The 27287-nt window shown below is 35.7% G+C and overlaps 3 protein-coding genes across 4 annotated transcripts in view; 2 read left to right on the top strand and 1 right to left on the bottom strand.

Moving 5' to 3' along the window:
• LOC123868126 (protein trapped in endoderm-1) overlaps positions 1-3849 on the bottom strand; it is a 31307-nt gene extending 27458 nt beyond the window's left edge. The window contains exon 1 of one of the 2 annotated variants that reach the window (XM_045910499.1): positions 3666-3849. The gene's annotated coding sequence lies outside the window, so the exon portion shown is untranslated. The remainder of the gene's footprint in view (positions 1-3665) is intronic. The other variant, XM_045910501.1, reaches the window with a different exon arrangement.
• A 2357-nt stretch (positions 3850-6206) lies between these two features.
• LOC123868125 (threonylcarbamoyladenosine tRNA methylthiotransferase) lies at positions 6207-13346 on the top strand. The gene is made up of 9 exons (XM_045910498.1): positions 6207-6423; positions 7260-7434; positions 8370-8527; positions 9032-9298; positions 9741-9906; positions 10574-10681; positions 11423-11588; positions 12103-12358; positions 13143-13346. The coding sequence occupies exons 1-9, from the start codon at positions 6249-6251 to the stop codon at positions 13301-13303; spliced, it is 1632 nt and encodes a 543-aa protein (XP_045766454.1). The 5' UTR covers positions 6207-6248; the 3' UTR covers positions 13304-13346.
• Positions 13347-14328: 982 nt separating this feature from the next.
• On the top strand, positions 14329-25681 carry LOC123868076 (xylose isomerase-like). Its single transcript, XM_045910427.1, has 9 exons — positions 14329-14756; positions 15221-15367; positions 16552-16831; positions 17532-17762; positions 18375-18587; positions 18978-19071; positions 19728-19892; positions 20259-20344; positions 20890-25681. Exons 1-9 carry the CDS (start codon positions 14681-14683, stop codon positions 20981-20983), a joined length of 1386 nt encoding a protein of 461 aa, XP_045766383.1. The 5' UTR covers positions 14329-14680; the 3' UTR covers positions 20984-25681.
• The last annotated feature ends 1606 nt before the right edge of the window (positions 25682-27287 follow it).

The following is a 27287-nucleotide window of genomic DNA, read 5'->3' as shown; positions in this document are numbered from 1 at the left end:
TTGAGCTTCCTAGGAACTTGCAGGATATTTATTACCTCAAACAGAACCTGATACGCTTATGGTGTAGTGTTGGTACTATTATTTTTGTCGTATGTGGGTCAAATCTAGCACATTATTGAAATTTTACACCCTTCCTGTTAAACTATTGATCTGGGATAACAATACAATTTGATAAATTCAATAACCAATTCCAAAATGGCCAAAGCCACAAAATGGTGGATTACCATTGGATTACCTAGTTTATTCAATCTCCTCCTCCTATGGGTACCAAATGAAAGGGCTTAGCTAATAGAACACAGTACCTAAACTATGGAAAAAATCCAAATCCAAAATAGCAGATTACTTTTTAGAGTTAGATTGCATTGCAACATGATTGCAACAAATTGATAAGTAAGAAACCTTGTAGGTTCTAAATGAACTAAATAGAACGAAAAAAATTAATTAAATAACTAAATAAAAACTAAAACTTGAAAATAATGTATGTGCGCTTCCTAGATAAACAAAATATGGCGAGTGGTATAGAAAGAGTATTGACTATACATTTTATCACCTTTAAAAAGCAATTAACGTACCTAACTACAGTATGAAGCTATCTAGGGCAGTTATCCTACACTAATTAGTGTTATGTCGAGGTGATGTAACGCACTAACATACATACAGTGCGTTCATCTTAGCAGCAGATAATTATTTTACGTAAGTACCTACCTAATCCTACTACCTACCTACGTCAAAATAATTATGTGACATTAAATGTGTGACAAGGTACCTATTGTATTAGGTATGTAGATGTAATTTGAGTAGCTAGCTATATTAAGCAAAGTAGTGGCTACTACTACAATAATGTTTGAATCCGAACCGCCAGGATGTGGAACGGCATCAGTTTTCCCTTCCACCTATAATATGGGTACCTTCAAGTCAAGAGTGAATAGGCAACTTCTAGGCAAGCGCGCTCCATCTTAGGCTGCATCATCAATTGCTAGCGAGTCTGATTGCAGCCAAGCGCTAGTCTATATAATTAAAAAAAATTGGTTGTCTGTAAAGTCGGTTTACTGACGATAGTTGAACGTGACAACAAAGGCCGATTGTGCTTCTTTGTCGTTCGTTCCGCGCTCTCGCTTGCACTTCAAGCCTTACATGGAACGCCTCAGAGCGAGGTAACGCCGCAAGAGTCATGTTTTTTCGTGCGTGCAGCCGGCTCTATCGAATTATAAGACGTTGTCACGTCAAAAACTTAATTGCACACATGCTAAATACCTAACTCTTAAAACTATTGTTGGTGGTGTGTGCACACTGTGCAGGTTGACATATTATTAGTCAACGTCATCAACCTCATTGATGCGCCAGCGGTGTCATGGTTTTGCTTCTAATAAACATTTTTACGTCACGTACGAAAAACTGTTTACGTGGGAAAAAACCATTCCAGTGGCCACAGTAGTGCCTATATGGTTGTATTACGCAGATTAAGTACACTATTCATTCAACCTATTATTCATTTGGTCACAAAAAAATGTTTGTTTACATAAGATTGGAGCCATTTAATTGTTCGTTGTAACTTGTAGCCATACTTTACCTACCAAAAACTCGCCTTTGGGTTTTTTATTTTTATTATTAAATTAAACTCCTAATATTTTTTTTTTTTAATCATGACTAACATTCCCATTTCCCCTCCAACTAAGCGTAAAGCTTGTGCTAGGAGTGGGTACGACAATAGTGCAACGGGTGGGATTTGAACCACCGACCTTTCGGATTTCAATCCGCTCCTATAACCGTTGAGCTATTGAGGCTATAATATAATATTAGGTAGGCATTATGTATATCTATCTAGGTAGGTATAGATAATGCGAAATCAGTGTATAAGAACATTGTGTTGTTTATATAGGTGAAGTGAAAGGAATCCGATACATTATGATAAACTTCGGTCCCAGATTCGCACGTCTGACGTAGAATTCGGGTCAACCAAGATTGCGATAACATTCGACCCAAGATAAAATTTAATGATCAACGGATCAAATCACGATGTTTTGTGAAAACGTGGGTTTTATTGCACATTTATAGCAATTTTAAAATACATTTACATCAATTTTAACCTTTAAAGAAAGTTAAATTTGCTTCTCAAATCTAAAAGGAAAAGTAGTACTTAAAACAAAAGATTAAAAGATTGAAAAACACGACTGCTCTACCATATTTCAGTTTTTTCAAAAAAATTAGAGCCAATGTTGTGTGATTCTCACGAGACCGCTTGCACCTAATCTAAATATGTTCAGGCCTTTAGAAGTTATGGTAGAACAAAGAAACGCACATACAATACATGATGATGAGCTTCTTCTGTGCAATGTAGATGAGCCCTAAAAACATCACACTCCTTTTTTGAAAAGTCGCCAGCCTCCTTATTTTTTTTATGTATTACATACACAACTGTATAAAGTCAACTAAGAAAGTGTAACAAACAAAGATATTTAATATGATTACTATGGGTACCTACTTACCTACATAAATAAACTGTAAACGAATTTCAAGAGAAATATCAATCGACTCATCTTTTCTGTGGGTGCGGATAAGACTGCGGTTACGATTAGTGTAAAAGGTAGTGATTCAATCAGGCTATGTCGTAATGCACCTACCTATGTGAATCACTTAAAAAGTGAAAAAATTTTGGAGGTTAGATGACAGATCTACATAGCCCATAAGTAAATTAGGTAGTGTAATGAATAATGATATAGTTTGCATAATAGTTATATATTTTTTGACTTTTCTACATTGAGGTACATATTTTTGGTAATGTATCTATTTCTTAATGGGTTCAAAAATAATATTTTTTGTAGAATATTTGGAAGTGCATCGTGAAAAATAGACAGTAAACAGCGGCAGGTGGTGCGGCTGCCAAGCGGCGCGTGCGCACGATGTATTTTTTACCCGAAATTAAAGAAGGGGTAAGGATCTACCATACGTGTAAATGATTCCCCGTCTACTACATACAGTTCAATGGTGCATAGCGGCCTTGCATAACAAAAAACCATTACGTCAAACGTTAAAATGGAATTAGATTTTTTTTTGTTGGTGGAGATGTCTATCTCCATTTTAAGTAAGTAATAATAACAAGCAGGTAGGTATGGTAAATATGTAACGTAAAATACAAATCTTTTATGATTTTTGAGAAAAGCAATTAACTACATTTTTTTCAAATATCACATAATTTATATCTAAGCACATATCTACTAACTAGATAATTGATATAACTAGCTAAAAAGATAAAGAAAATGAAAAGTAAATGTAAATAACATTCAGTCATAATTTTATTATAAACTACAACTTTATTATAATACTAGGGAAAACCTTGGAAAATAAAATTGTAATGAATTTGGCAGTTACTAACTTTTACAACTATGGAGCTATGGAATTTACAATTTTTATTTTATTCATCGTTATATTAACTATAAATTAAAAGAGGTCTAAATAGTTATTATTAAGTTTACTTTACTAAATCAAGAAATAGTTAAGTAGGTAACTAATTAGATACTTAAAAACACAATAGCTAACGGATACCTCCTTAATTTCATAATTATATTTTTACCTACAGCAAAAAACAAAAGTTTCATTCAAAAATCAAAATATACTTAACACTTTTTTTTAATAAACAATACTTTTTACAAAGCTTAGGTACTTACCGTTATAATAAAAGTAATGGAAAACAATTTAGTTTATTAATTACACTAAACTTCTAGCACGAAACACGTACGATAGGTAAATAAATAACAGTATTCTAATATCCATAGACAAACAAAACTCAACACAACCTCTCTCGGCGAGGATTCGCGCGCCACTACATCTTGATTCGAAATTCGAATTTTGAACTTCTTGTGGCTCTTGTGCGTGCTTCAGTGTGTTGTACTTTTTTGTGACTACTTCTAGTTTTATTTTACTACCACATACCTTGCCAGGTGCCACTTTCTCTATGCTACTGAAACCAACTAATCACTAATCATTACTACTTCGGCTTACCAGCTAATAAAAACAAAGTGGAAAAGACGCATGGACTTACAAGTCAAAGTAAATTAAATTCTCTCAACAAGTTAGTTGAATCTGTGTGAGATTCTGCCCGGCCGTAGAAGGAAAGTGCCAAAGCAGGGGCAATTTGGGAATTCAATTTAGTAAGTAACTAGGTAGTTACTTAGACTTACTTTTAATAATAATTACAAAATTGTTTTTAGTCCGGTCTAGTGGAAAGCTTCAGCCGTGACCAATCTACTAGCAATTAGGGACTCTACTAGCAATGAGGGGCCTGACATAGCACCACTTACCTAGTGATTAGTACAATGTTGCGAAACCTTTAGGTTTCATGGGTAATACAAACTGCCGTGCCATTTTCACGTCAGTCCGCTTCCCTCTTGGGACTGCATCATCACTTACCATCAGGTGAAATCTCAGTCAAGGGCTAACTGGTCATCGAATTAAAAACATTTACCGACCATTTTATAGCAAGTAGGTAACTGCTATAACTTATATGTATAGAGGTAGCTATGTATATTTTTAGAACGCAATTGAATTAACCTAATAAAATATTATTTATTTATTCATTGAGCGATTAAATAACAGGATAAAAGGCGCCAAAGTTGATCATAAGGCCAAGGGTACATCCATAGCAGCCGTATTATAGCAGCTGTACGATCCATTGTCAACGCGATAAAAGACCTAATGCATTGAGCAATGCGATGAAGAGGAGACAAGTTTTGGACGATTCCGGAAAACCTGCATCAATCATGATTACAATCGCAATTGTTTTGATTAGCTGAACTTCTGGTATTCATATTTCAACAATGCAATAATATAGCCAATAGTGAACGAGTGTCGGCCAATCAGAGGTGATTGCGATTGTCACACTGTAGATGTCAAACGACCGCAGTAGAGCCAAAAGTAGTCGTCATGTAAGCGCACAGCTTGTCATACAAAGTTTGTATGACGAGAATATAACATCAGTTATTACACACATTACTAAAATATACACACATTATTCATCATAATAATGTGTGTAATTTTATTTTCTTAGACCTGCCCTAAACGCATCTCTGTTCTGCCTCCGATTGCGATTTTTATTCCTATTCCGGTTCCGACAAACCAAATATTTCAGAACATTATGGAGAACTCCAGGCATGCAGGTTTCTTAACTATGTGTACTAAGTGATATTTATTTGCTTAAAATACGCATAACTCCAAAAAGTTACTAGTGTCAGGATCAAACACCCAACTCCCCGGATATGAGGCTGACATCCTAACCACTAGGCTATCACCAATCTATCCAAAGTAAATATGTAACTATATGCATGATATTCTTATCAACAACATTACAGGTATAATAGCAACATATTATGGCATTTTGGATTTCACTTAGTGAAAAATAATCCGCTGCTACGGAACGCGTAAAAATAGATCATCACATCGACAACTTCACACACAGTGAAATAAATTCCTTTTTTGACCGATTGGTCCCGTACTCAGGCAGAAGGTACGTATACCTATATTACCTTCGGAAAGGAACGATTGCGTCACTTTTTGACCCATTCATGACCATTGCCGATAATAAACTTTATACCCATGGTCCATGGTTTAAAGTTTAATATGGGTTTGTCAGGGGTTTTAAAACGTTCTATTTCTTCAATGTTTATACAGTATTATTAATCGTAAACGATGATTTTATTGGGGTCTTATTGTAATGCGGCACCCCGCACCGGTGATCCTTTTATTAATCTAGGTTTGGTCATATCGTTTTGTTGAAGTTTAATTAATTATTTTTAAAATAGATGAAACAAAGTTTACAAATCCTATGATTTCCTTTCACCAGCCATCTCCTTTATCGTGTTTGATGCAGTCGATGCGTGGCGAAGACGTAATTTGCATCAAGACTAATATTCTTGCTTTTGAAAATTACATTATATCCGGCGCGTGTGATTCTCATAATCTTGATTTTAGTTATAGTGTGCATTTCATTACTGATGATTGGCCACAACCGTGCCCAGCCATGCCCGCTATCCGTCGCCAATACATCCTACTCTATGTCCGTCGCGTCGGTTATCCGGAATCTGGACTCCAGCATTCACAACTCACAGTTCCGGTTTCTATGACCATAGATACAAATTTTAACTTAAAATATAGTCTGTATTTTTTTATCTGTGGTTTTTATTTTTATTCTGTACGTCCATTGTACGTCACTCATCACTATTAATTTGTCAATATTTTCAAAATAAATACCGAATATGCCAGGTGCTTTTTCCGAAATAATCGACGATATTGAAGATTTAATATCTTCTCAGGACATAACACCTAAAGAGAGATATGCCAGCAGGAAAAGTGTTAGTGTACGATCCAAAAAGAAAGAAACCAAGGACTTGGAACCTGTGGAAAAAGTGTTTTTAGAGAGTGTCGTACCAGGTATAACCTTAAAACCTTTGGATTTTGTGTATTATTTCTTATTTTAATACAAGACATATATAGTAGTAATATAATCTAGCATGTATTATTGATTTTCTTCATTATATTTTCATTTTATGACATGTTAACTATATGCCATATAAATTACAAATCAAACTTAATTGATATTTAATGAGAGGATTTTACTTATTACTTGGACGAATTTACCACTTACCTACTTGTGCGACCCAGTTACCATCAATAACATTTGAGTAAACATTGTGAAAATTAGAATCCAAAGAACTATAAGAAGTCCATATACTAAAATTATAAATGTGAAAGTTCGTCTGTCTCTTAATTACTTTTTAAATCCCACATGTTTAACTGATTTAGTTGAAATTTGTTATAAATATAGATTGCATCCTGGAGACAGACTCAGGCTACTTTTTCATGGAAAATTAAAGAGTTTCCTTAGGATTTTAAATACCTACCTAAATTCAGCTATACTAAGGGTATGGCAAATAAAAAAATACATGGAAAATATAGTACATTACACTTTAATAAGTCGCATTGGAAAAATTCAGAAAAAACGGATTCTAACGCCAACTAAACCTAGACCAATGAAATACAGACATTATTGCTTGTCATTAAGATTTTTAACACAAGAACAACAGAGACTAAAGCTATATCGCTCATAATTCTCACGTACAAAACATAGCATCTAGGCAGCAACCAATAGCAAGTGGACACATGCTATGATTGGTTGAGATATTTTTGCACCATTCAAAAATAACTTTTCTGTAGAGATACTTATGTACTACTGTAACACCTAGTAAATAAACAAAACATTCTTCCAGGCACTCAAACAATCTATGTGAAGACTTGGGGCTGTGCTCACAACAACTCCGACTCGGAGTACATGGCAGGGCTATTGGCTGCTCAGGGCTACAAGTTGACAGAGGACAAGTGGCAAGCTCAGCTGTGGCTACTCAACTCTTGCACTGTGAAGAGTCCCGCAGAGGATCATTTCAAGTAAAAATCACACTAATATTATAAAGGAGAAAGTTTGTATGTGTGTGTGTGTGTGTGTGTGTGTGTGTGTGTATGTTTGTTACTCCTTCACGCAAAAACTACTGGACGGATTGGGCTGAAATTTAGAATGGAGATAGATTATACCCTGGATTAGCACATAGGCTACTTTTTATCCCGGAAAGTCAAAGAGTTCCCACGGGAATTTTAAAACCTACATCCACGCGAACGAAGTCGCGGGCATCAGCTAGTAAAAGATAAAATAAAAATCATTTATTTCGACCATAAATTAATCATAATTGTTAGTAATAACACACACCTTAAAACTAATGTTAGTGATCTTATAACTATTTACCTAATCCTAATACTATATCTAAGACAGGCTTGATTAGTCAGCACGTGCACCATATGACAATGGTTCAGGTACTGACAATCAAACCTGTCAGCAAATGCCCTCAGGATGGCTTTGGAACTAGCCCGTATCCTGCCCCCACCCTCAAGTGAGAATATCACTAATGTTAGGGTTCCGTACCTCCAAAGGAAAAAAAGAACCCTTTTAGGATCACTTCATTGCCTGTTTGTCTGTCCATCTGTTGTGTCTGTCAAGAAACTTAAAGGGTACTTCCTGTTAACCTAGAATCATGATATTTGATAGGCAGATAGGTTTTATAGCACAAGTAAAAGAAAAAAAAAATTCGAAAACCGTGAACTTGTGGTTATATTGAACAAAAAAAAACTTTGATTTTTTCATGAAAAATTTAATTTACTAAATCACATATAGATTGTGCGTTATTAACTTGCATAGAATAATGGATGTAGATCTCAAAACAGCTGTTCTGTTTGGCGTCCTTTTAAAATTAGAATATAGACAAATCTGTCTCAAGTTGCCCCTAGAGAAGTTTTACTTGGAAAATTAAATTGATTGTCATGTATTACAGGAATGAAATAGAGCTGGGTCAGAGCCGAGGCATCCACGTTGTAGTGGCAGGCTGTGTACCGCAGGGCGCTCCCCGTGCTACTTACTTGCAAGGGCTTAGCGTGGTGGGCGTGCAGCAAATAGACAGGATCGTTGAGATTGTGGAGGAGACATTGAAAGGTAGATATGGAAGCCAGTGCATACTGATATCTTATTCTCATCATGAACATCTTGATCAACTCATCACCGACTCACTACTGAGCATGGGTCTTTTCTCACAATGAGAAGTGTCTACCACACTGACCAAGTATAGATCCAGCAGACTTTATATATACCTTTGAGAATATTGTGGTAAACTCTCAGGCATGCAGGTATCCTCACTAAGTTTTCTTTCTTTTGGGTATTAAGTTTAATTGTTTAAAACGCATATGGCTCTGGTGAGTTAGTGGTGTGTGCCCGTGATTGAAGCCCAGACTCCGGAACATCTTATTCAGGAGGTTGTCACCGCTTATTGTGAAAATCTTCCTTTTGTCCTACCATATCTACCCAAACGAAAAAAGGGTTCCCACGGGAATTTAAGAAAACCTACATCCACGCGAACGAAGTCGCGGGCATCAGCTAGTATACAAATAAACAAAACCCAGCATTATCCTCTAATATCACTGATGAAAAAATTCTTTTCAGGTCACACAGTCAGATTATTTGGTCAAAAAAAGACAGATGGGGGTAAAAAAGCCGGTGGCGCATCCCTTCTTCTACCCAAAGTACGAAAAAACCCCCTTATAGAGATCATCCCTATTAACACAGGGTGCTTGAACCAATGCACATACTGTAAGACCAAACACGCACGGGGTGAGTTGGGCAGTTATCCACCAGAGGAGATTGTTGAGAGGGCAAGACAGTCCTTCACAGAGGGAGTTTGTGAGATATGGCTGACTAGTGAGGATACAGGTAAGCTTGTATATTTTTAGTGATACATAGTGTAAGACCTAGCATGCAAAAGGTAAGTTGGGGAATTATCCACCAGAGGAGGTTGAGAGGAGTACATACACTAATAATACAAAGGCAAAAGTTTGTGTGTATGTTTGTTACTCCTTCACGCAAAAACTACTAGATGGATTTGGCTGAAATTTAGATGGAATGGTCCGACAAGGCTCTTTTGGCACTTTGTAGCTGGGCGCTGTTGTAGCTATATGCCGACACAGCGAACTACCAACAAGTGCACTTCTCAAGATGGCGGCTTTAGTTCCGATTTTGGCCACGCGCCAAAAGAGCCTTGTCGGACTGTACAAGGGGACAGCGTGACACTTCACAAGATGGCAGCATTAGTTCCGATTTTGGCCACGCGTCAAATGATCCTTGTCGCAATGTAGTGATGTTCTTATCTTTGCAGGAACATACGGGCGCGACATAGGCACAACTCTACCAGAACTGCTGTGGCAGTTGGTGGAGGTGATACCGGAAGGTTGCAGGCTACGACTGGGTATGACCAACCCACCCTACATTCTGGAACATTTAGCTGAAATCGCCCAAATTATGCACCATCCCAGAGTCTATAAGTAAGTTTCATTTTTTAGGATTCCGGACCGGAAGAGTGCCAACAGGACCCTATTACTAAGCCTCTGCTGTCCGTCCATCCGTCTGCATGTCTTTCAGCGGGCTGTATCTTGTGAACCGTATTAGGTAGAAAGTTGAAAATTTTACAGAATATGTATTACTATTGCCACTATAACATAATTAAAATATACAAATATACTCCTTGAAAAAAATAAAAAGTGTTATTTCTTGTACGGTGTTACGAAACCTTTTGCGTTTCGAGTCCGACTCTTACTTTCACCGATATTTAGGGCTCCGTACCTCAACCGGGAAAAACTCGTTATAAGATCACTTTTTGTCTATCTGTCTGTCCATCTGTCCTCTGTCCGTCTGTCAGTCGTGTCTGTCAAGAAAATTATCTAGTAAATGATAAAAGAGCTTGGATTTGACCTGAAGCTCGCTCCAGCAATGCGCGGGACTTCAATTACCTTTGTACATGTTGCCGAATTTCTTGCTGGTTTTTCTTGGTAGGAAAGGCATTCCAAACTATGGTAGATGCATTTGACGATTCTCGATGCATTTGAAAAGTACTTGTAAAAGTTTAATTGAATAAAGATATTTTGATTTTGATATTTCAAAATAAGTATCTATTGTATTTATGTTATGTATATTTGTATATTTTGTGGGTAGGTTTCTTCACGTGCCAGTGCAGTCGGGCAGCGACGAAGTGCTTTCGGATATGAAAAGAGAATACACTAGAGCAGACTTCGAGAGAGTTGTGGACTACCTTAGACACAAGTGAGTAGGCTATGATCTGAGGTAATAGGGTACCATACCCGAAGTGTGCCAACTACCCTATTACTAGGACTCCGCTGTCCTTCCGTCTGTCTACCTATCAGCAGGCTGTATCTCGTGAACCATAATAGGTAGAGACCTGAAACTTTCACAGAATGTATATTCCTATTGCCGCTATAACAACAAATACTAAAAGTTTCAATATTGCCAGCATTAAATTTAGTTTTATTCTTGTATACGGAACCCTTCGTCTGCGAGACTTACTCGCCTTTGGTCGAGTTTGTATGGGATTAGGTCCATCTCTTTTTTACACGACTGCGGCAAAGCCAAAAGGAAGGGTTATGATTTTAACAGTCTATGTATGTATGTATATATGTATGTATGTTTGTATCCAGATTCTGTGTATTTCACCGTAGCGCCTAAACTACTAGGCCGATTTTGATGAATGAGGTGTCAATTGATTCATTGTAAAGGCCGGGGTGACAAAGGCTATATTTTATACAAAAAAAATGACCTAACGGATGTTAGATCAAAAAAGTAGGGGTCTTCAAATTTTTTTTTGCTTTTGTATCTAGTGGGATGTCGAATGAAATAGAAGAAAATTTTCAGTTCATAAATATAAATCTACTACAACATTAAAATACACCATCATAAAAACAATTTTACTGCAATATTTCAGCGTTTATTAAGACGATCGCGCTCGGGTTTTAGTTTTCAACATTATCTTGTGTATTTTTGGCTTAGGGTCCCCGGTATGACGATAGCGACAGACATCATCTGCGGCTTCCCGACAGAAACTGAAGCCAACTTCGAAGATACGATGTCTCTCTGCAAAAAGTACAAGTTCCCTTCACTCTTCATCAACCAGTTCTTCCCGCGACCTGGGACTCCAGCTGCTAAGATGCAGAGGGTGAGTGAAAAATTGATTTGTTTTCCTATCATGATCAACTCATCGCCGGCGCACTACTGAGACCGGGTCTCCTCTCAAATTGGGTGTGGCCATAGACTTAAAAAGCTATTTAAATAAATAATGGCTAAAAGAATACGACTATGAGAGTGTCGAGCTTCTTCAAAGGAATATTTTCACGCGCACACACATACTAACACACACACACACACACACGCTCTTAGTATACTAAATATATATGGCTAAATACAGTAAGTTAGGGAATATTAATGCTTACTAACAATTTAGTTTAATGCAGTATTAAAGATGCATAATATTATAAAATGAATAATTATACTATATATTGTACATATTGTGTTATTTTGTGGTTTTTTTTTTTTGTTTGTTATGGGTTGTCTTGAGACTTATATTGTCTGAAATAAAAATTATTAATTTATTATGATAAAAAAACTAAATTAACTACTTAAGTACCTAATTTTACAATTTTCGAGATAAATATACCCGTTTCGTTGTCTAGGTACCAGGTCAAGAAGTTAAAAAGCGTACAAAACAACTATCAGATTTCTTCCGCTCGTACGAACCGTACGGCCACAAGATAGGCGAGATACAGCAAGTGTTGGTGACAGACATATCGCACGACAAGAATTACTATGTTGCTCACAACGAGTACTACGAGCAGGTGCTGGTGCCCAAGCAGGACAGGTATATGGGCAAGATGCTGACCGTGCAGATCACTAGCGCCGGCAAGTTCTCTATGATGGGACAACCCATAGGTAAGAACACGCAAAAACAAAAAAAAAGAACCATAGCATTAAAGTAAGATGGACCTTAAGGCCTTGGTTTAAAGCTCAAATTAATCCACATCGATATATCTAAAGCCAGCGCTCCAAGCGGAAACCTTGCGAAATTAAAATCGATAGTACTCGATTTTTTTACTTTAACTCGAGCATCATAGGGTCCATTTTACTCTGACGGTATTGTGTAGTACGGCCATAAGATAGGCCGCAAAATGCTGACCGTGCAGATCATTAGCGCCGCCGGCAAGTTCTCTATGATGGGACTACCTATAGCTAAGTACAGCGACAAAGTAAGATAGACCTTAATTGCCTTGTTTTAAAGCTCAAATTCATCCACATCAATATATCTAAAGCCAGCGCTCCAAGCGGAAACCTTGCGAAATTAAAATCGGTGGTACTGAATTATTTACTTTAAATCGAGTAGCATAAGGTCCATTTTACTCTGATGTTATAGTGTCGTATGGCCACAAGATAGGCGAGTTACAGCAAGTGTTGGTGAGGGACATATCACACGACAGGAACACGTAGCTCACAATGACCTATAAGACCTACCTACCTGCCATGATTCTAGGTCAACGGGAATCTATCCTATAGGTTTTCTTGACAGACACGACAGACGGACGGACGGACAGACGGACGTATAGACAGACAGACAGAAACAACAAAGTGATCCTATAAGGGTTTTTCCTTTTGAGGTACGGAACCCTTAAAAAATGTTTCCAGTTTTATTCCTAACGGCTTTTATGTTTGTTTTTCACAGATAAGCCAAAAATGCCAGGGCTAGCACAACCATTAAAGAAAGGCGAAGTGTCAGGGTTGACCAAAACGGAGTCCAAGAGGGCGGTACCGATACCTATATTTACTCGTATATTGTTCGTAGCTGTCGTTCTACGATTGATATGGATGTTTTTATACGGCTAATAGTTGTAAATATAGTTTTAATTAAAGTATTTTTGTAAGTGCAGAAGATAGTTTGATTTATCTAACTTAAGCTTAGTAATTGAGATTAAAAATTAGGTAAAGACTCTACCACCAGTTCAGAAAGCAGCTTCTATTGGAAAAATGCGGCAATTATAAAATGTGGTACCTTAATAATGGTAAAATAGGCCTAGAAACATTATATCCTTCTAGTGTTATTATTTGTTCCATTCAAAAAGAGACAATTTTTGCGAAACATTCTTTTAAGCCTTTTTAGGTTGAAATTAAGGAGAATTTTGAAAAGTAACCTTCATTTTTTTTTATTTAAGCAAAAACCTCTTCAGTTCAGTTCTGTGTCTGGCTTACGTAAAATGAATGTTTTTAATTTCATTTGAATTTTGGAATATTAATATACCATTTACTAGTTTTGGATATAATAAAATAAGTAAATAATATTTTGTTTCAGACCATCTTATACACAAGTGTAAATTAAAAATTTATAACACCTCCGACAAGTGAAGGTTAAAGTAACTAGACAAGAGCTGATAACTCTTAAACGGCTGAACCGATTTTCTTGGATTATAGCTAAGAACACTCTCGATCAAGCCACCTTTCAAACAAAAAAAAAAACTAAATTAAAGTCGGTTCATTAGTTTAGGCGCTACGGTGCCACAGACAGATACACAGATACACAAGTCAAACTTATAACACCCCTCTTTTTGGGTCGGGGGTTAAAAACAGTCTATATACAAAGTTAGTGATAGATAAATGATAGAAAAGATATAGCTAATAAGGTTTAAAGTACTGGTAACCATATCATATTACACCTCGCTTTAAATTGTTTTGTTGAGTTAAACCGTAGTTACTCACTACAATGCTATAGTTAACGCAACTATAGTTAAACGATCAGGTTTTAGGTAAAACAATGCGCAACCCAACACAGAACCGCAGGACACGCTCTGTTGCGTCTATTCAAATGATATTATATAAAACTACGTTACGTACGTCTGTTTGTCAGTGCCTAAACTGTTTTACTACAATTAGTACTAACTTTTTTACCTACATAAATATTCAGATATAAAGTACAATTCTTAGACTTCATCATTGATTTTTACTCAGCATGATTTTTGTCAAGCGAAAACCTTAAATGCATAAGATAAAAATATTATGTGAGAATCGAAAAGTTGAAAATCTATGTACATATTCTGTATGGATTTTTTTCTTTCGATTTCTATGCATCAGTTAGATAGGTAGGTATATTAGGAAAAGATCAATATTTAAAGTAATTACTTCATATACAAGACAAGAAATTCCATAGACAATAAAAAAAAACTTAAAATAATCTCAAAGGTAAATAGGGGGTTTTTTAAATCCTGAAAAATGTCGTACGCACAAACCGGGAAGAGGCAAAAAGTGCGGGAAGCGAAAACGGCTGAAAATGTGGATTATTTTCAAGGTAAGAAATTATTTGATGTTTGTATTAAACCTAAATGTAAATAAAGTTCCTGTTAGCATAGAAAAGTTTTTATCCGAATAAACTTTAATAAAGTGCTTTTGAATTTGCAAGTCGGTCGATCTTTCACTGGTTTAGAAATGCCCTTTGTAGCGAGAAGAACCAGCTAGAAACTCGGCAGATGCACTTTTTCAAAAACCTGTGTCCTTCCAAAAGTCGATTTATTATAACACTAGTTATACTAATATTATTAAGGGGAAAGAATTTTGTTTAATTGTGCCTAATCGATAAACTGACTTGACTGAATCGATTTTGATAATTATTTCACCACGAGAAAACTACTTATTTATCGTGCAAAATTTCGGAACAAATACTCGAGTACGGAACTCTCGGTGCGCGAGTCTGACTCGCACTTGGCTGGTTTTTTCCTTTTGAGGTACGGAACCCTAAAAAAAATATATTTCCAGGCATAGACAAGGTAGAGTACAACAACATGGCAACGGCCACAGACACCACTATTTTCCGTTACTACAACAGTAGCGAACGGGTGCACTCGCGCAGTATGGAGGACTGGCTCAAGTACAGCGTTTCACTTACGGACTTCAGGAACAATGGTATGAGATCATTATCTCAACTCATCACCGGCTCACTACTGAGCACGGGTCTCCTCTCAGAATAAGATGAGCTTAGGCCTGGTATCCACCTAAGCGGAAAAGAGAGGAGTTGCGTTCAGTCGACCAATCAGATTGATAAATAGATGATGTGAAAAAAAAATTTCAAAAGAAAAATAAAACCGACTTCAAAAACCACAAACACTAAAAAGTAAAAAATAACTTTTATTTAGCTACACGTGTAATGTACCTAGGTATGAAGTCGAGCGAGCATATTAAAACAAAATTAGAAATCCAAGAGTGAAGCTCGCCCGACTTCATACCTAGGTACATTACACGTGTAGCTAAATAAAAGTTATTTTTTACTTTTTAGTGTTTGTGGTTTTTGAAGTCGGTTTTATTTTTCTTTTGAAAATTTTTTATTTCACAATTTTTAGTGGCCCACTGTACTATAATATGCTATGCCCAGTTAAAACCCTACTGTTTACTAAGCTATTACACTGATCGCGAGCAATCAGCTCCTATCCATTAAGGAGTTCTGTTCTCCATCTCCGAAGATATTCATCAGATCTTTACCAAATTTATATGGGACCACCTGCACAGTATACCCTTTCAAACAAAAAAAAATTTTTCCAAATCGGTCCAGGGGTCTTTGAGTAATCGGGGAACATACATAAAAAAAATAAAAAATAAAAAAAAAAAGATTCCGACGAATTGAGAACCTCCTCCTTTTTTGGAAGTCGGTTAAAAATATTATCACGTCATCTTTTAAAAATGTGATTAGTTGACTGTACACCTCCTCCTGTACTCTGCTCCGCTTAGGTGGACACCGGGCCGTACGCCGTAGTCTACCACGCTGGCCAATTGCGGATCGGCAGACAAATAAGATATAACTCGTGCCACTTTATAACCGTATAAAGAAACGGCATGAAAATGGCGGCGTTAATGTTTGCCTTTCACTTACACACCATACTTGTCTATAGTGTGTGATTGAGACGGAATTACCGCTGCTTCGTTTCGATTCGTTTCTTTATCGGCAAAAAAATATTCGCTAGAAGTTTTCCAAATATGCAGGGTCTATCTACACTCATCTGAGATTTTCACATAATGCAGAGACTACACTTAGGTATCTGACTTTTTCACATAATATACAGGAACTATCCACACTTATCCGTTTTCTCTTCCAGGGTCAGATAGCCAAGGGCGACCCACACTCAGCCGTTCCTGGGACGACAACTCACATACCATAGACAATTACAAACGCTACATCAAAGCGTTCTACGACTTTTGTACCAAACTAGGGATAAAGTACTGGACGGCGTTTGATACGGACTTAGTGCCTCCGACAGACAATTGGGAGGAGAATAAGACGAATTGGGATGATATTGTGGAGTATATCAATGAGTTGAATCAAAGGTGTCAGATTAAGTTGCTGTGGATTGCGCCGGATTTGCATTCACATCCAAGGTACGTATCATCCATTTAATTCTTACGACAGACTATTTGGAGGAGAATAAGACGAATTGGGACGATGTTATGGAGTATAAACGAAGGCATATACGAAAATTCAATCTCATTCTGAGGTTGATCCCTTTGTACTGTTCCGTACCTCAAAAGGAAAAACGAAACCCTTACAGGATCACTTTGTTGTCTGTCTGTCTATCCGTCTGTCCGTGTGTCGTGTCTGTCAAGAAAACCTATAGGGTACGTTCCGTTGACCTATGGCAGGTAGGTAGGTCTTATAGTACAAGTAAAGGGGAAAATCCGAAAACCGTTAATTTGTGGTTGCATCACAAAAAATAATGTTCACAAAAGATTAATTTACTAAATCACATATAGATGGCGCAGACCGTTATTAACTTGCAGAGTTCTATATAAAGGTATATCTTGTACTATGGTACGGAACCCTTCGCATGCGAGTCCGACTCGCACTTGACCGATTTTTATTGAATAGATATAATATCACTTTACAAAAAAAAAATATTAGCCATGCTAGTCATAACTAATACTCCTTTTTTCCCTCCAATTAAGCGTAAAGCTTGTGCCAGTAGTACAACGGGTGGGGTTTGAACCGTCGACCTTTCGGAATTCAGTCCGCTCCTCAACCGTTGAACTATCGAGGCTCTGTATGTTCGGTTACTTTGATCTGAATTTTCCACTTTTCCAGATATGCGTCCGGTGCTTTTACAAGCAACGAGGCAACCACCTTCGTGCAAGCGGCGACACAGATCAAGAAGTGTCTAGAAGTATCACAGCGTTTGAATGCTGAGTGTTTCCTTCTGTGGCCGTATAGAGAGGGATACGACGCCATCTTCCAAACCGATGTCGCCAGGGAAATTAAATTGTTCGCGAAACTATTGAAAATAACTGCCGAATATAAAGATAGACTTAATTATAGGTGAGACTGTGAGACAATGAAATAACAGTGGTTTTTTTTGGAGTTTTCAAATTATTTGTAGTATCAAAAACTATAAATAGACAATATATACGGAATATATGTTATCGAACGCGCGAAATGTCGAGTGGTTTTGAGATTTGTGTTGTGCTGCGTGGTGGTGGTACGTGATGCTTGCTTGGTGGCTGGCTTTTCCTGCATGTTTATCAGTGGGAGGGCGGCCGGTGCATGCCGTATGCTACATGTTGCACCATACACATTTGTTTAGTTTGGCGGATTATAGCAAATGAAGCTTTTGGTTCGTTGTATACCATGGACTTCCGCATAGTAACGCCTGCTTCTATACTACATTTAAACCCATGTTTTTAACCCCCAACCCAAAAGAGGGGTGTTATAAGTTTGACGTGTGTATCTGTGTATCTGTCTGTGGCATCGTAGCACCTAAACTAATGAACCGATTTTAATTTAGTTTCTTTTTGTTTGAAAGGTGGCTTTGAAGAGTGTTCTTAGCTATTATCCAAGAAAATCGGTTCAGCCGTTTGAAAGTTACCAGCTCTTTTCTAGTTACTGTAACCTTCACTTGTAAAATTTTAATTTACACTTGTTAAATTGCAGATGTCAGCTGCTACTAATGCCATACCATGATAACTTCGGTTCTAACTACAGTAGTTATACCAGTGTAGCCGGCCAACGCTGCAACTGGGCCGACATGCTAAACCGATACATGTGGGACTTGACCAGTTGCTTGTATTTCCTCAAATGCCACAGCTTGGACCGGTTCTACAAAGTCTGTACTCCGCCTGGTCATCATTTGTATATGGCTTCCGTGTGAGTATATTACCATCTTCATTTCAATCCATTAAAAGTATGCTCCTGGCAAAAGCTTATTACACAATCAAAGATTATGTAAATGATAAAAAAGCATGGATTTGACTCGTTCCAGCAATGCGCGGGACTGCAATTGCTTGTATAGTATGGAATATTATTGTAAATTGAACAATTGAAAAGAGCAACCGCCGAGTTTCTTGCTGGTTCTTCTCGGTAGGAACTGCATTCCGAACCAGTGGTAAATTATTTGACGATTCAAAAGCACTTGTAAAAGCTTATTTGAATAAAAGTCTATTCTATTCTGATCCATCACCGTCCCACTACTGAGGACGGGTCTCCTTTCAAAATGAGAAGGATTCGTCGTATAATATCTATTTTCTATGGTTTTAGGTACAACATGTTCGGAGGTGTGACGATAACGAACAAGTTTAATTATTCCGATGGCAAAACCATCACTTTGATGATGAAATGTATCGTCGATCAGGTAAATAACTAAAATATAATGAACTGTTACACAATTATGTACCTCCAACTCCAGATGGGGAAAGTTGTATTTTAAGTAGTGAAGACAAATTAGTATGTTTGTGTGTATGACATACTTATCCCCCAAAACGTAGTTTAAAAGTAGATCCAAAAGGTAGGTACCTAGGTAGGTCTTATAACACAAGTAAAGGAATAAATCCGAAAACCGTGAATTGGTGTGGTATCATGTGGGGTATCATATGAAAGGGCTTTACCCATACATTCTAAAACAGTTTTTTTTTTATACATAATAGTTTTTGATTTATCGTGCAAAATGTCGGAAAAATTACCCGAGTACGGAACCCTCGGCACGCGACTCTGATTCGCAGTTGGCGGGTTTTTAACCCCCGACCCAAAAAGAGAGGTGTTATAAGTTTGACGTGTGTATCTGTGTATCTGTCTGTGGCATCGTAGCGCCTAAACGAATGAACCGATTTAAATTTAGTTTTTTTCGTTTGAAAGATGGCTTGATCGAGAGTGTTCTTAGCTATCATCCAAGAAAATCGGTTCAGCCGTTTGAAAGTTATCAGCTGTTTTCTAGTTACTATAATCTTCACTTGTCGGGGGTGTTATAAATTTTTAATTTACACTTGTTTGTACGTATATTTTGTTATCAAGGGTGGAGCGCCCCCTGGCGGTATAAATCTAAAGCTGCCGTCTCGCCGGGACAGCGATCTCCGCGATCTAGTCACTATGTACGTGAAGTATATGGACGCGTTCGCCAAGGGACTGCGGGTCGCTTGCAGTATCGTCACTGAGCAGGTGTTCGTGAAACACTTACAGGTAAGATTTTACTAACCCCCGACCCAAAAAGAGGGGTGTTATAAGTGTGACATGTGTGTCTGTGCATCTATGTATCTGTGTATCTGTCTGTGGCATCGTAGCTCCTAAACTAATGAACCGATTTTAATTTAGTTTTTTTTGTTTGAAAGGTGGCTCGATCGAGAGTGTTCTTAGCTATAATCCAAGAAAATCGGTTCAGCCATTTGAAAGTTATCAGCTCTTTTCTAGTTACTGTAACCTTCACTTGTCGGGGGTGTTATACATTTTTAATTTACACTTATTTGTGAACTGTTGGTTTATTATGATAATATATTATTTATATATTATTTTGGCGTGAATAACTGTTAATTTATTTTTTTATTGTAGCAACGCTATGCTTCGTATTATAGCGGGTTCGGTTCCCGGCTGGTCAGTGCGGATGTCACAATCGAGGAATGCGAAGAGTTTTACAAGTATGTACTTTTTTATGTATGTAAATTATATACTTTTTTTAAATTTATAGATAAACGCTTGGCTGCAATCAGACCTGCTAAGTGCTAGCAAGTGATGATGCAGCCTAAGATGGAGCGCTTGCCTACAAGTTACCTATTCACTCTTGACTTGAAGGAACCCATATTGAAAGTGGAAGGAAAAACTGAGGCCGGAAGGGCGTTCCATATCCTAGCGGTTCGGATTAGAAACGAGGAAGCAAATCGCTTTGTACGTGTCTGAGGGATTTCAACTACGTATGCAGACCTTGACGATGCCTTGCAGTAATGGTAGAAAGGTGAAGCAGGAACCAGGTCAAAGAGCTCTTGTGCACAATCTCCGAAATATATACCGATAGACTGGCAACTTACTAACTGACTAGCAATACTTACATCTTAGGTAGCACTTTTTGGTTTTAGGGATCCGTAGTAAAACAAGGGACCCATATAGTTTCTGCTATATGTACGAGTATAAATGTCTCAAACAAACTAAAAATTTCCTTTAAATTCAGTAATTTCCTTTTTTCCAGAAAAAACCAACCCCACAACGAGCCCACGTGCAGCAAACCCGAACACTACCACGTGGTGTTTCAGAGATACCTCGACACATGCGAACATATATGATATTCGACTTGCAACGGTTTCGCGGGGGACTGCATTTCTTTACAGCTGTAATTTTATACATATGGCGATCGCATTTTTAGTGTGCCATACGTAAAAATAAATAAAACTATCATCTACTGCCTGTATAATCGCTATAATCTATTAGCGAATCCAGATTATGTAACATGTTATATAACTTTGATGTCAACGCTGTTTTACATTGTTATATAACTTATTGTTGACGAATTTTAGTATTTGCTCGGCTTGGGGCAATTATAACATTATTTTTGAAAAACAATAATTATACGTCCATTTATTCAGAAGTTACGAGACTTTGACAGACAGACGGATGGGAAAATTCACCCAAATATATACCTCACTTTAATCGATTAACGAGCCACTTACGTGTTTCTCCGAGATTTCTACGATTTGTTTATCTCTTAAGCAAACATATTAGGCATATTGATTTAGAATATAATATGATGTAAGATTTATGTTAGATAGAGAAAGTATTTAGATAGGGAAGACGAAACGCTTTTTTTAAGCTTTTTAATTAGTTTAGATACTTTTAAAACCTATTTAATAGCAGCTCGCAGAATATGTGATAAAATACTTATATATAAAGCTATTCCTTTTGTACAAAATCAAGACAGGACCCAAAAATCTTTTAATTTAACGACTTCTGTGGACTGATAACGGGCCGGCATGTTGTGAAGTATGCTCGTAGGTGTCGTTTTACGCAAAAGGTTATGTTTATTCGTGTCACACACAAGCGTGAGAATTTGTCCTCACTTTTTGAAATACAAACGAAGTTTTGCCTTTCTGGAGTTATAATACCTCGGTTTTGTAGCATAACTTATACCACCGATTTTTTTGTATTCCAATAAACACTGGAACGTATCATAATTCATAAGAACATCGTAAATATGAAGTGACTAATTTTGTCATACCTGTATTCATCCTTTAAGTATTTCTAAGAGGATTATTTTATCGATAAAATTAAAGTAGTATGTAGCACAACATATAGACTGTAGTAGAATTCGTTTTGTATAACCCTAGAGTGATATCTTCTGAGTGCCATAGAGAAATAAGTTATTTTAATTAAAAATCCTATTGTCATCAGGGCAAAAGAAAACACAAAATTCTCTCATATTTATTTTATTACGACATTTTGTTTTGTTTTTTGTATTTTTTCTTATATTCACAGCGACTTACACTTATTATAGTAAAATGTAATACAACACTTGTGCTTAAGTAAATACAGTTGTATTCCTTAAGATGCTCATAAACGAGCTAATTTCTTTTCAATTTTAGATGCAACACAAAGTTGAAGTGGACGATAAATGAACCAGGATATACATGTTATATTACACAAAGACCGCTCAGCCTTGGTTGTCGTAGTAAGAGTACGATAAGCGTTAACGCATTTGTGTGGTCGAAACTGATCCCCTCGCACACTATAACAATGTGTACGTGTGCACCCACACAAACCGCCAAACGGTCCTCGTTAAATAGAACTTCTGTAATACCTTGCAACATAATTGGCTGTATTACCGACTGTTACATAACACTGACTGTTACATAACAATCGATATTTACATTTACACACTTTCGTGACAGTAACTTTGATTGTTAGTGCACTAATCCGATGTAAACCCAAGAAATGCGGTCGGAAATAGCCTTACAGCCAAAATTAATAAAAATCAATTTATCTATAATAAAATCTGTCGACACTTATTAGTACCAACGTTCTGTAAAAAAAAAAATCCTTTAGTATATAGAACAACCTATTTGTCTGATTCGGATCAGATGTCATTATTAGTATTCGATTCTATTTAAACTATTATTTTTGATCTATTTCAAGGATTCGTATCGGACTAGTGCACAATCGCTTGCAGGCGTCAAACATGAATTTTATCAATTGATTGGGCTATATTGTCGGCAAGATGCAATTTTTATAGCCGGTTTATGAGCAACTTAAAATAACAATATGGACCAATAGTTGCTAAGCAACACTTAGATATTAAATTAAAATAACTGGTAGAATGTCAGACTGTAAAACTGAATAGTATAATGTCAGATCGTAAAACTGAATCGAAAAGTATATAACAAGTTAAGATTGTTATATAACATTTATAACTCATTCTTAATGCGGGTCTTTTTATACACACCATTTGAAAATAAACTGTAAAAAGACAATGTTAAAAGAATTCTGTGTTGTTGAAGAATTCAGTACAAAATAATGTGTTTTTAATGCATTGATAAGTGTGTATTTAAGTGTACCAGTATAATATACTTAAATGTCTTTGATTTAAGTAGGTTATATTATTTTTAGACATTTCACATTTTTATACATTAAGTGAATCTTAAGATTAAATATTTTATATTACAATTCTAAAAATAAATAAAAAATTAAGCACACTAACTTTAAGCGTTGAGAAATCGTTCTTAAACTAATAGTTTACTTATAGCTACTAAATTTCACTAATAAATAAACGGATCCAAAATTCATTACTATATGTTTCAATTGAAAACATTACATTTTAATTTTATTTTTTAAGAGGATACGGGGGGGGGCTTAACTTTACTTATAGCTTGGTTTTTTAGGGTTCCGTACCCAAAGCCAAAGGGTGCCAACGGGACCCTATCACAAAGTCTCCGATGTCCGTTCATCTGTCTGTTAGCAGGCTGTATCTGAAGAACCGTAATAGGTAGAGTTGAAATTTTCACAGGGTATGTATTTCTATTGTCACTATTACAAATAATAAAAATTTCAAAAGGCAATGGCGGCCAAATTAAAAATAAATAAAAATTACAGTGACATCTTGTTACGATGGTACGGAATCCTTCGTGTGCGAGTCCGACTCGCTTTTCACCATGCCTTGTTTTGAATGAATCCTAAAATTAAATTGATGGGCGATATTGATATGTCGGTCATACGACAAATCTTAAACCTTTTTCAGTTTTTGCGAAACAAAAAACGTAACTTAACTCTTGTCATCTTGTTTAAGAAATTGACCTATAGTCCAAAAACTAAAAAATAATAAGTCTAAGATTAAAAATTTTTAGCCAAATTAAAAAAATTGGGCTATAAAATTCACTAATACTGAAAAATAGACTAAAATATAATTAAATGACAGTGTACTTTGGAATGAGCGTAGACTATTAAATCGTAAAAAGTTCAGAACACATTCTGTTTATTTAGTCATAAAAACAGTAGTAGATTGTAAGGTTGCTGCCCCAAAAGTTAATATACTCAAACCAGTCTATATTATTTATAATTTATATACATGTCTAAATACTTTATAATATAAATTATACATATATACTCAAACGACTCAAACCAGTCCATATTATTTATATACATATCTGAATAGTTCATAACATAAATTATACAAATCATAAATATATGTATACTTTATATCACATAGTTCTGTATATTTTGTCATCTATATGAAAAAGTAGTAAAACCAAATATTATAAAATTAGTGCTAACACATAAGAAAAAAAATGCCATTGGTAGTACAAAAAAAAATTTGATTGTATTGTTAAATTACCTATTAAAAATAAAATAATTTGTGTAAAAAATTTTGTGTCTTTATTCAGAAATACAATATTTATATATTTATGTAAGTAAATGTCTATCTTGTGCATACTCAGCAATCATGGTATTTCATATATTAGTCGCTCCATGATTTTATAAGTTTTCAAAATTATTATTTATTCATTGGAATAGCTATTAGGTACGTAAAGATTCATAACATAATACATACTTTTTTCAGAGTCATACATTTAAAATATTATTTGGTGGCCTTAAAGACTTTATTGTTGTACCATATTTAGACAATCTTGACTTGTCAAGATCATTTCAGCATCATTTCACTTTTACTCAATGGGGGTCACGTATTATTATCATTGTCAAGTATTTATTTATTTGTCAAGTGTTATTGTTCATTTATGAACGACCTCATAATTCCAAGAAACTTTTACTCGATAAGGGTCACACATTTTGTCAAGTATCTATTTATTTGTCAAGTATTATTGTTAATTTATGAATGATAATTGCAAGTGACTTACTCCATGAGATCACACATAAATTGTCAAGTATGTTTGTGGCCTGAATTAAAATTTCAAAATAAACGAATAAAAAATTAAATAAACCGTGGCGGTGGTATATATTCAACTATGACTTATGACTTATTCAAAATAGGGACTTCATTAATAATCATGAATCCCTATTAATTAACGTATTATAAAAAGCGTGTGTGTGCTATTTGATAAAGTATAGCGCGATGTACGAATGACCTATTCAATATGAGTAAATTATATGTTTACAAACAATACGAGTATGATGATATAATTTTTATAGTACAAATCGATGGACAAAGATTTTCCGATTGAAATATATTAAGTATTCAAAGTGTATTACATAATTAGTAAGCACGTATTTCATTATTTGCGCCGATATATTTTTTGAATATACAAATTACTTTTTTTTACTAGACAATTTTTTATATGTATTCACTATGGAAGTGTTGATATTGCTCATAGAAAATTATAATTATTACACCAAATATTGGGATGGGGCGCAACGTTTTTGTTAAGAATATTGCCACTTTATTTTTAGAGGAACCAATATTCTTTGGCCTAAAATTATCTAAAAGTATTAGACATTATTTAAATATTGTTATTGCGTTAATAAACTTTTAAAAATTAAAGTATTTTCTTGCAAAAAAATACATATTATACATTTATAAAATTACTAAGTAAGTAAAATTATTAAGTGTCAAAATGCTGAATTTGTAAAATAATATGACTAGACTGACAGTCTGTAATAATTTAAATTTATTCATTAAAAGTACTTAATTAGAAATCAATATTAACACTTTCATAGCTAAACAAGTATAAATATAACTCGTGTCAATAAGCAAACCGAATCTAATAGAAACGGGGCTGATCATTCCGCCTCACTCACATGTACAGTCAGAGGCTATAAGTCGTTTAGCACCTTAATGATCATATTCGCGTGGCACATGCGTTAGGTGTGTGTGTGGCGTGTTTATAGAAGAGGTCATAAGTGCCACAGCTTTTTGTTGCAATAGTTTCGCGGAATTGCTACTCGAATTCTGAGACCGACCGTACACGGGTATTGTGTGCCCAAAAAAGTACAGCACTGCTGATGATACGATATTGTACCAATAAAGATAGTATGTACGAAATAGTACTATAGTGTGGTATGTGGTAATAATAAATATTGTTTATACGAAATAGTATTAAATATAGTATGGTACGAAATGGTACCAATAATAATAATGGGGTATTGGCAATTTCCGCACAGTCAAATAAATTCAGTCTATTTTCGCCGATACTTTAGAATATTTAGGTTTAGACAGAATATTCTAATGTTTTTACATTAAATATCATAATATAGAATGCAGATTGTAACGTGTACCTTAGCGGTCCCGTTACATCCTTTATTTAGATCGCATATTTTTATTAACATAACCTGAAATCTGTTAGTAGACCTTTTATACGTCATATGTCAGTGTCCCAAACTTCACCATGACGTTTCTAAGGCGTGACGTTTGGGAATGTAATTCAACGATCTGTCAAACCCTCTTTCATATTGGAAAAAAAACTAGTAACATTTTTGACAGCTCGTTTACCGAATGAAGTTGGCATCTTTCGGTGGCCATTTTGAAGCTTCACTTTTCTTCCTACATAGACACGCAAACATTTGCTCGTCAATTATTAATTTTTAAAAATGTGAAAGTTAAACTAAATAAGTATAATACATATTTATGGGCCAGAGGGCTATAGAGTGGTAGGACACGGCGCTTTTAGCGGTAAGTGTTCATTTTTCTACCCAATTTCGCCATTAAAACATTGAATTTTCCAACAAGAAAATGAATGAAAATTTTAACCTAACATTTCCTTGTTACAGCCGTTGATCCTAGATCGTTGATCCTAGATCGTTGATCCTAGATCGTTGATCCTAGATTGTTATCATTTAACGCCTCATTTGAGCATTTATCATGAGGATTTTCCCGTAAATTTCATTTTGGATCGTACATGTTACGTTTTATATCGGATTCCATCCCGGAATTGGTGTGATGGAATGCAGTTTTCGGCCTGTGGAATTAGTTAGATATTCGACATGTGCCTAGCTTATTCTCTATTTTAACAAATTTTGTGATAATTTGGACTTTATTTTTTTATAACCTAGTGTGTGGCCATGTGGCCCAGGTACTATAAGTTTGTTTATTATTGATAATTGTATAAAATATATAAAAAATTAAGACAAGTGACAATTGGCAGCCCCGAA

This window comes from Maniola jurtina, chromosome 9 (assembly GCF_905333055.1).
Source record: "Maniola jurtina chromosome 9, ilManJurt1.1, whole genome shotgun sequence".
NCBI lineage: Eukaryota > Metazoa > Arthropoda > Insecta > Lepidoptera > Nymphalidae > Maniola > Maniola jurtina.
Note: the sequence above shows the minus strand (reverse complement) of the source record. Positions and strands in the feature narration are given on the sequence as shown.

Coding starts and splice junctions, on each gene's coding strand:
- LOC123868125 (XM_045910498.1), top strand. CDS start 6,249: ATGCCAGGTGCTTTTTCCGAAATAATCGACGATATTGAAGATTTAATA. Junction 8,528..9,031: donor TGTGGAGGAGACATTGAAAG/GTAGATATGGAA, acceptor AATTCTTTTCAG/GTCACACAGTCAGATTATTT. Junction 9,299..9,740: donor GCTGACTAGTGAGGATACAG/GTAAGCTTGTAT, acceptor TTATCTTTGCAG/GAACATACGGGCGCGACATA.
- LOC123868076 (XM_045910427.1), top strand. CDS start 14,681: ATGTCGTACGCACAAACCGGGAAGAGGCAAAAAGTGCGGGAAGCGAAA. Junction 19,072..19,727: donor TGAAATGTATCGTCGATCAG/GTAAATAACTAA, acceptor TTTGTTATCAAG/GGTGGAGCGCCCCCTGGCGG. Junction 19,893..20,258: donor TGTTCGTGAAACACTTACAG/GTAAGATTTTAC, acceptor TTTTTATTGTAG/CAACGCTATGCTTCGTATTA.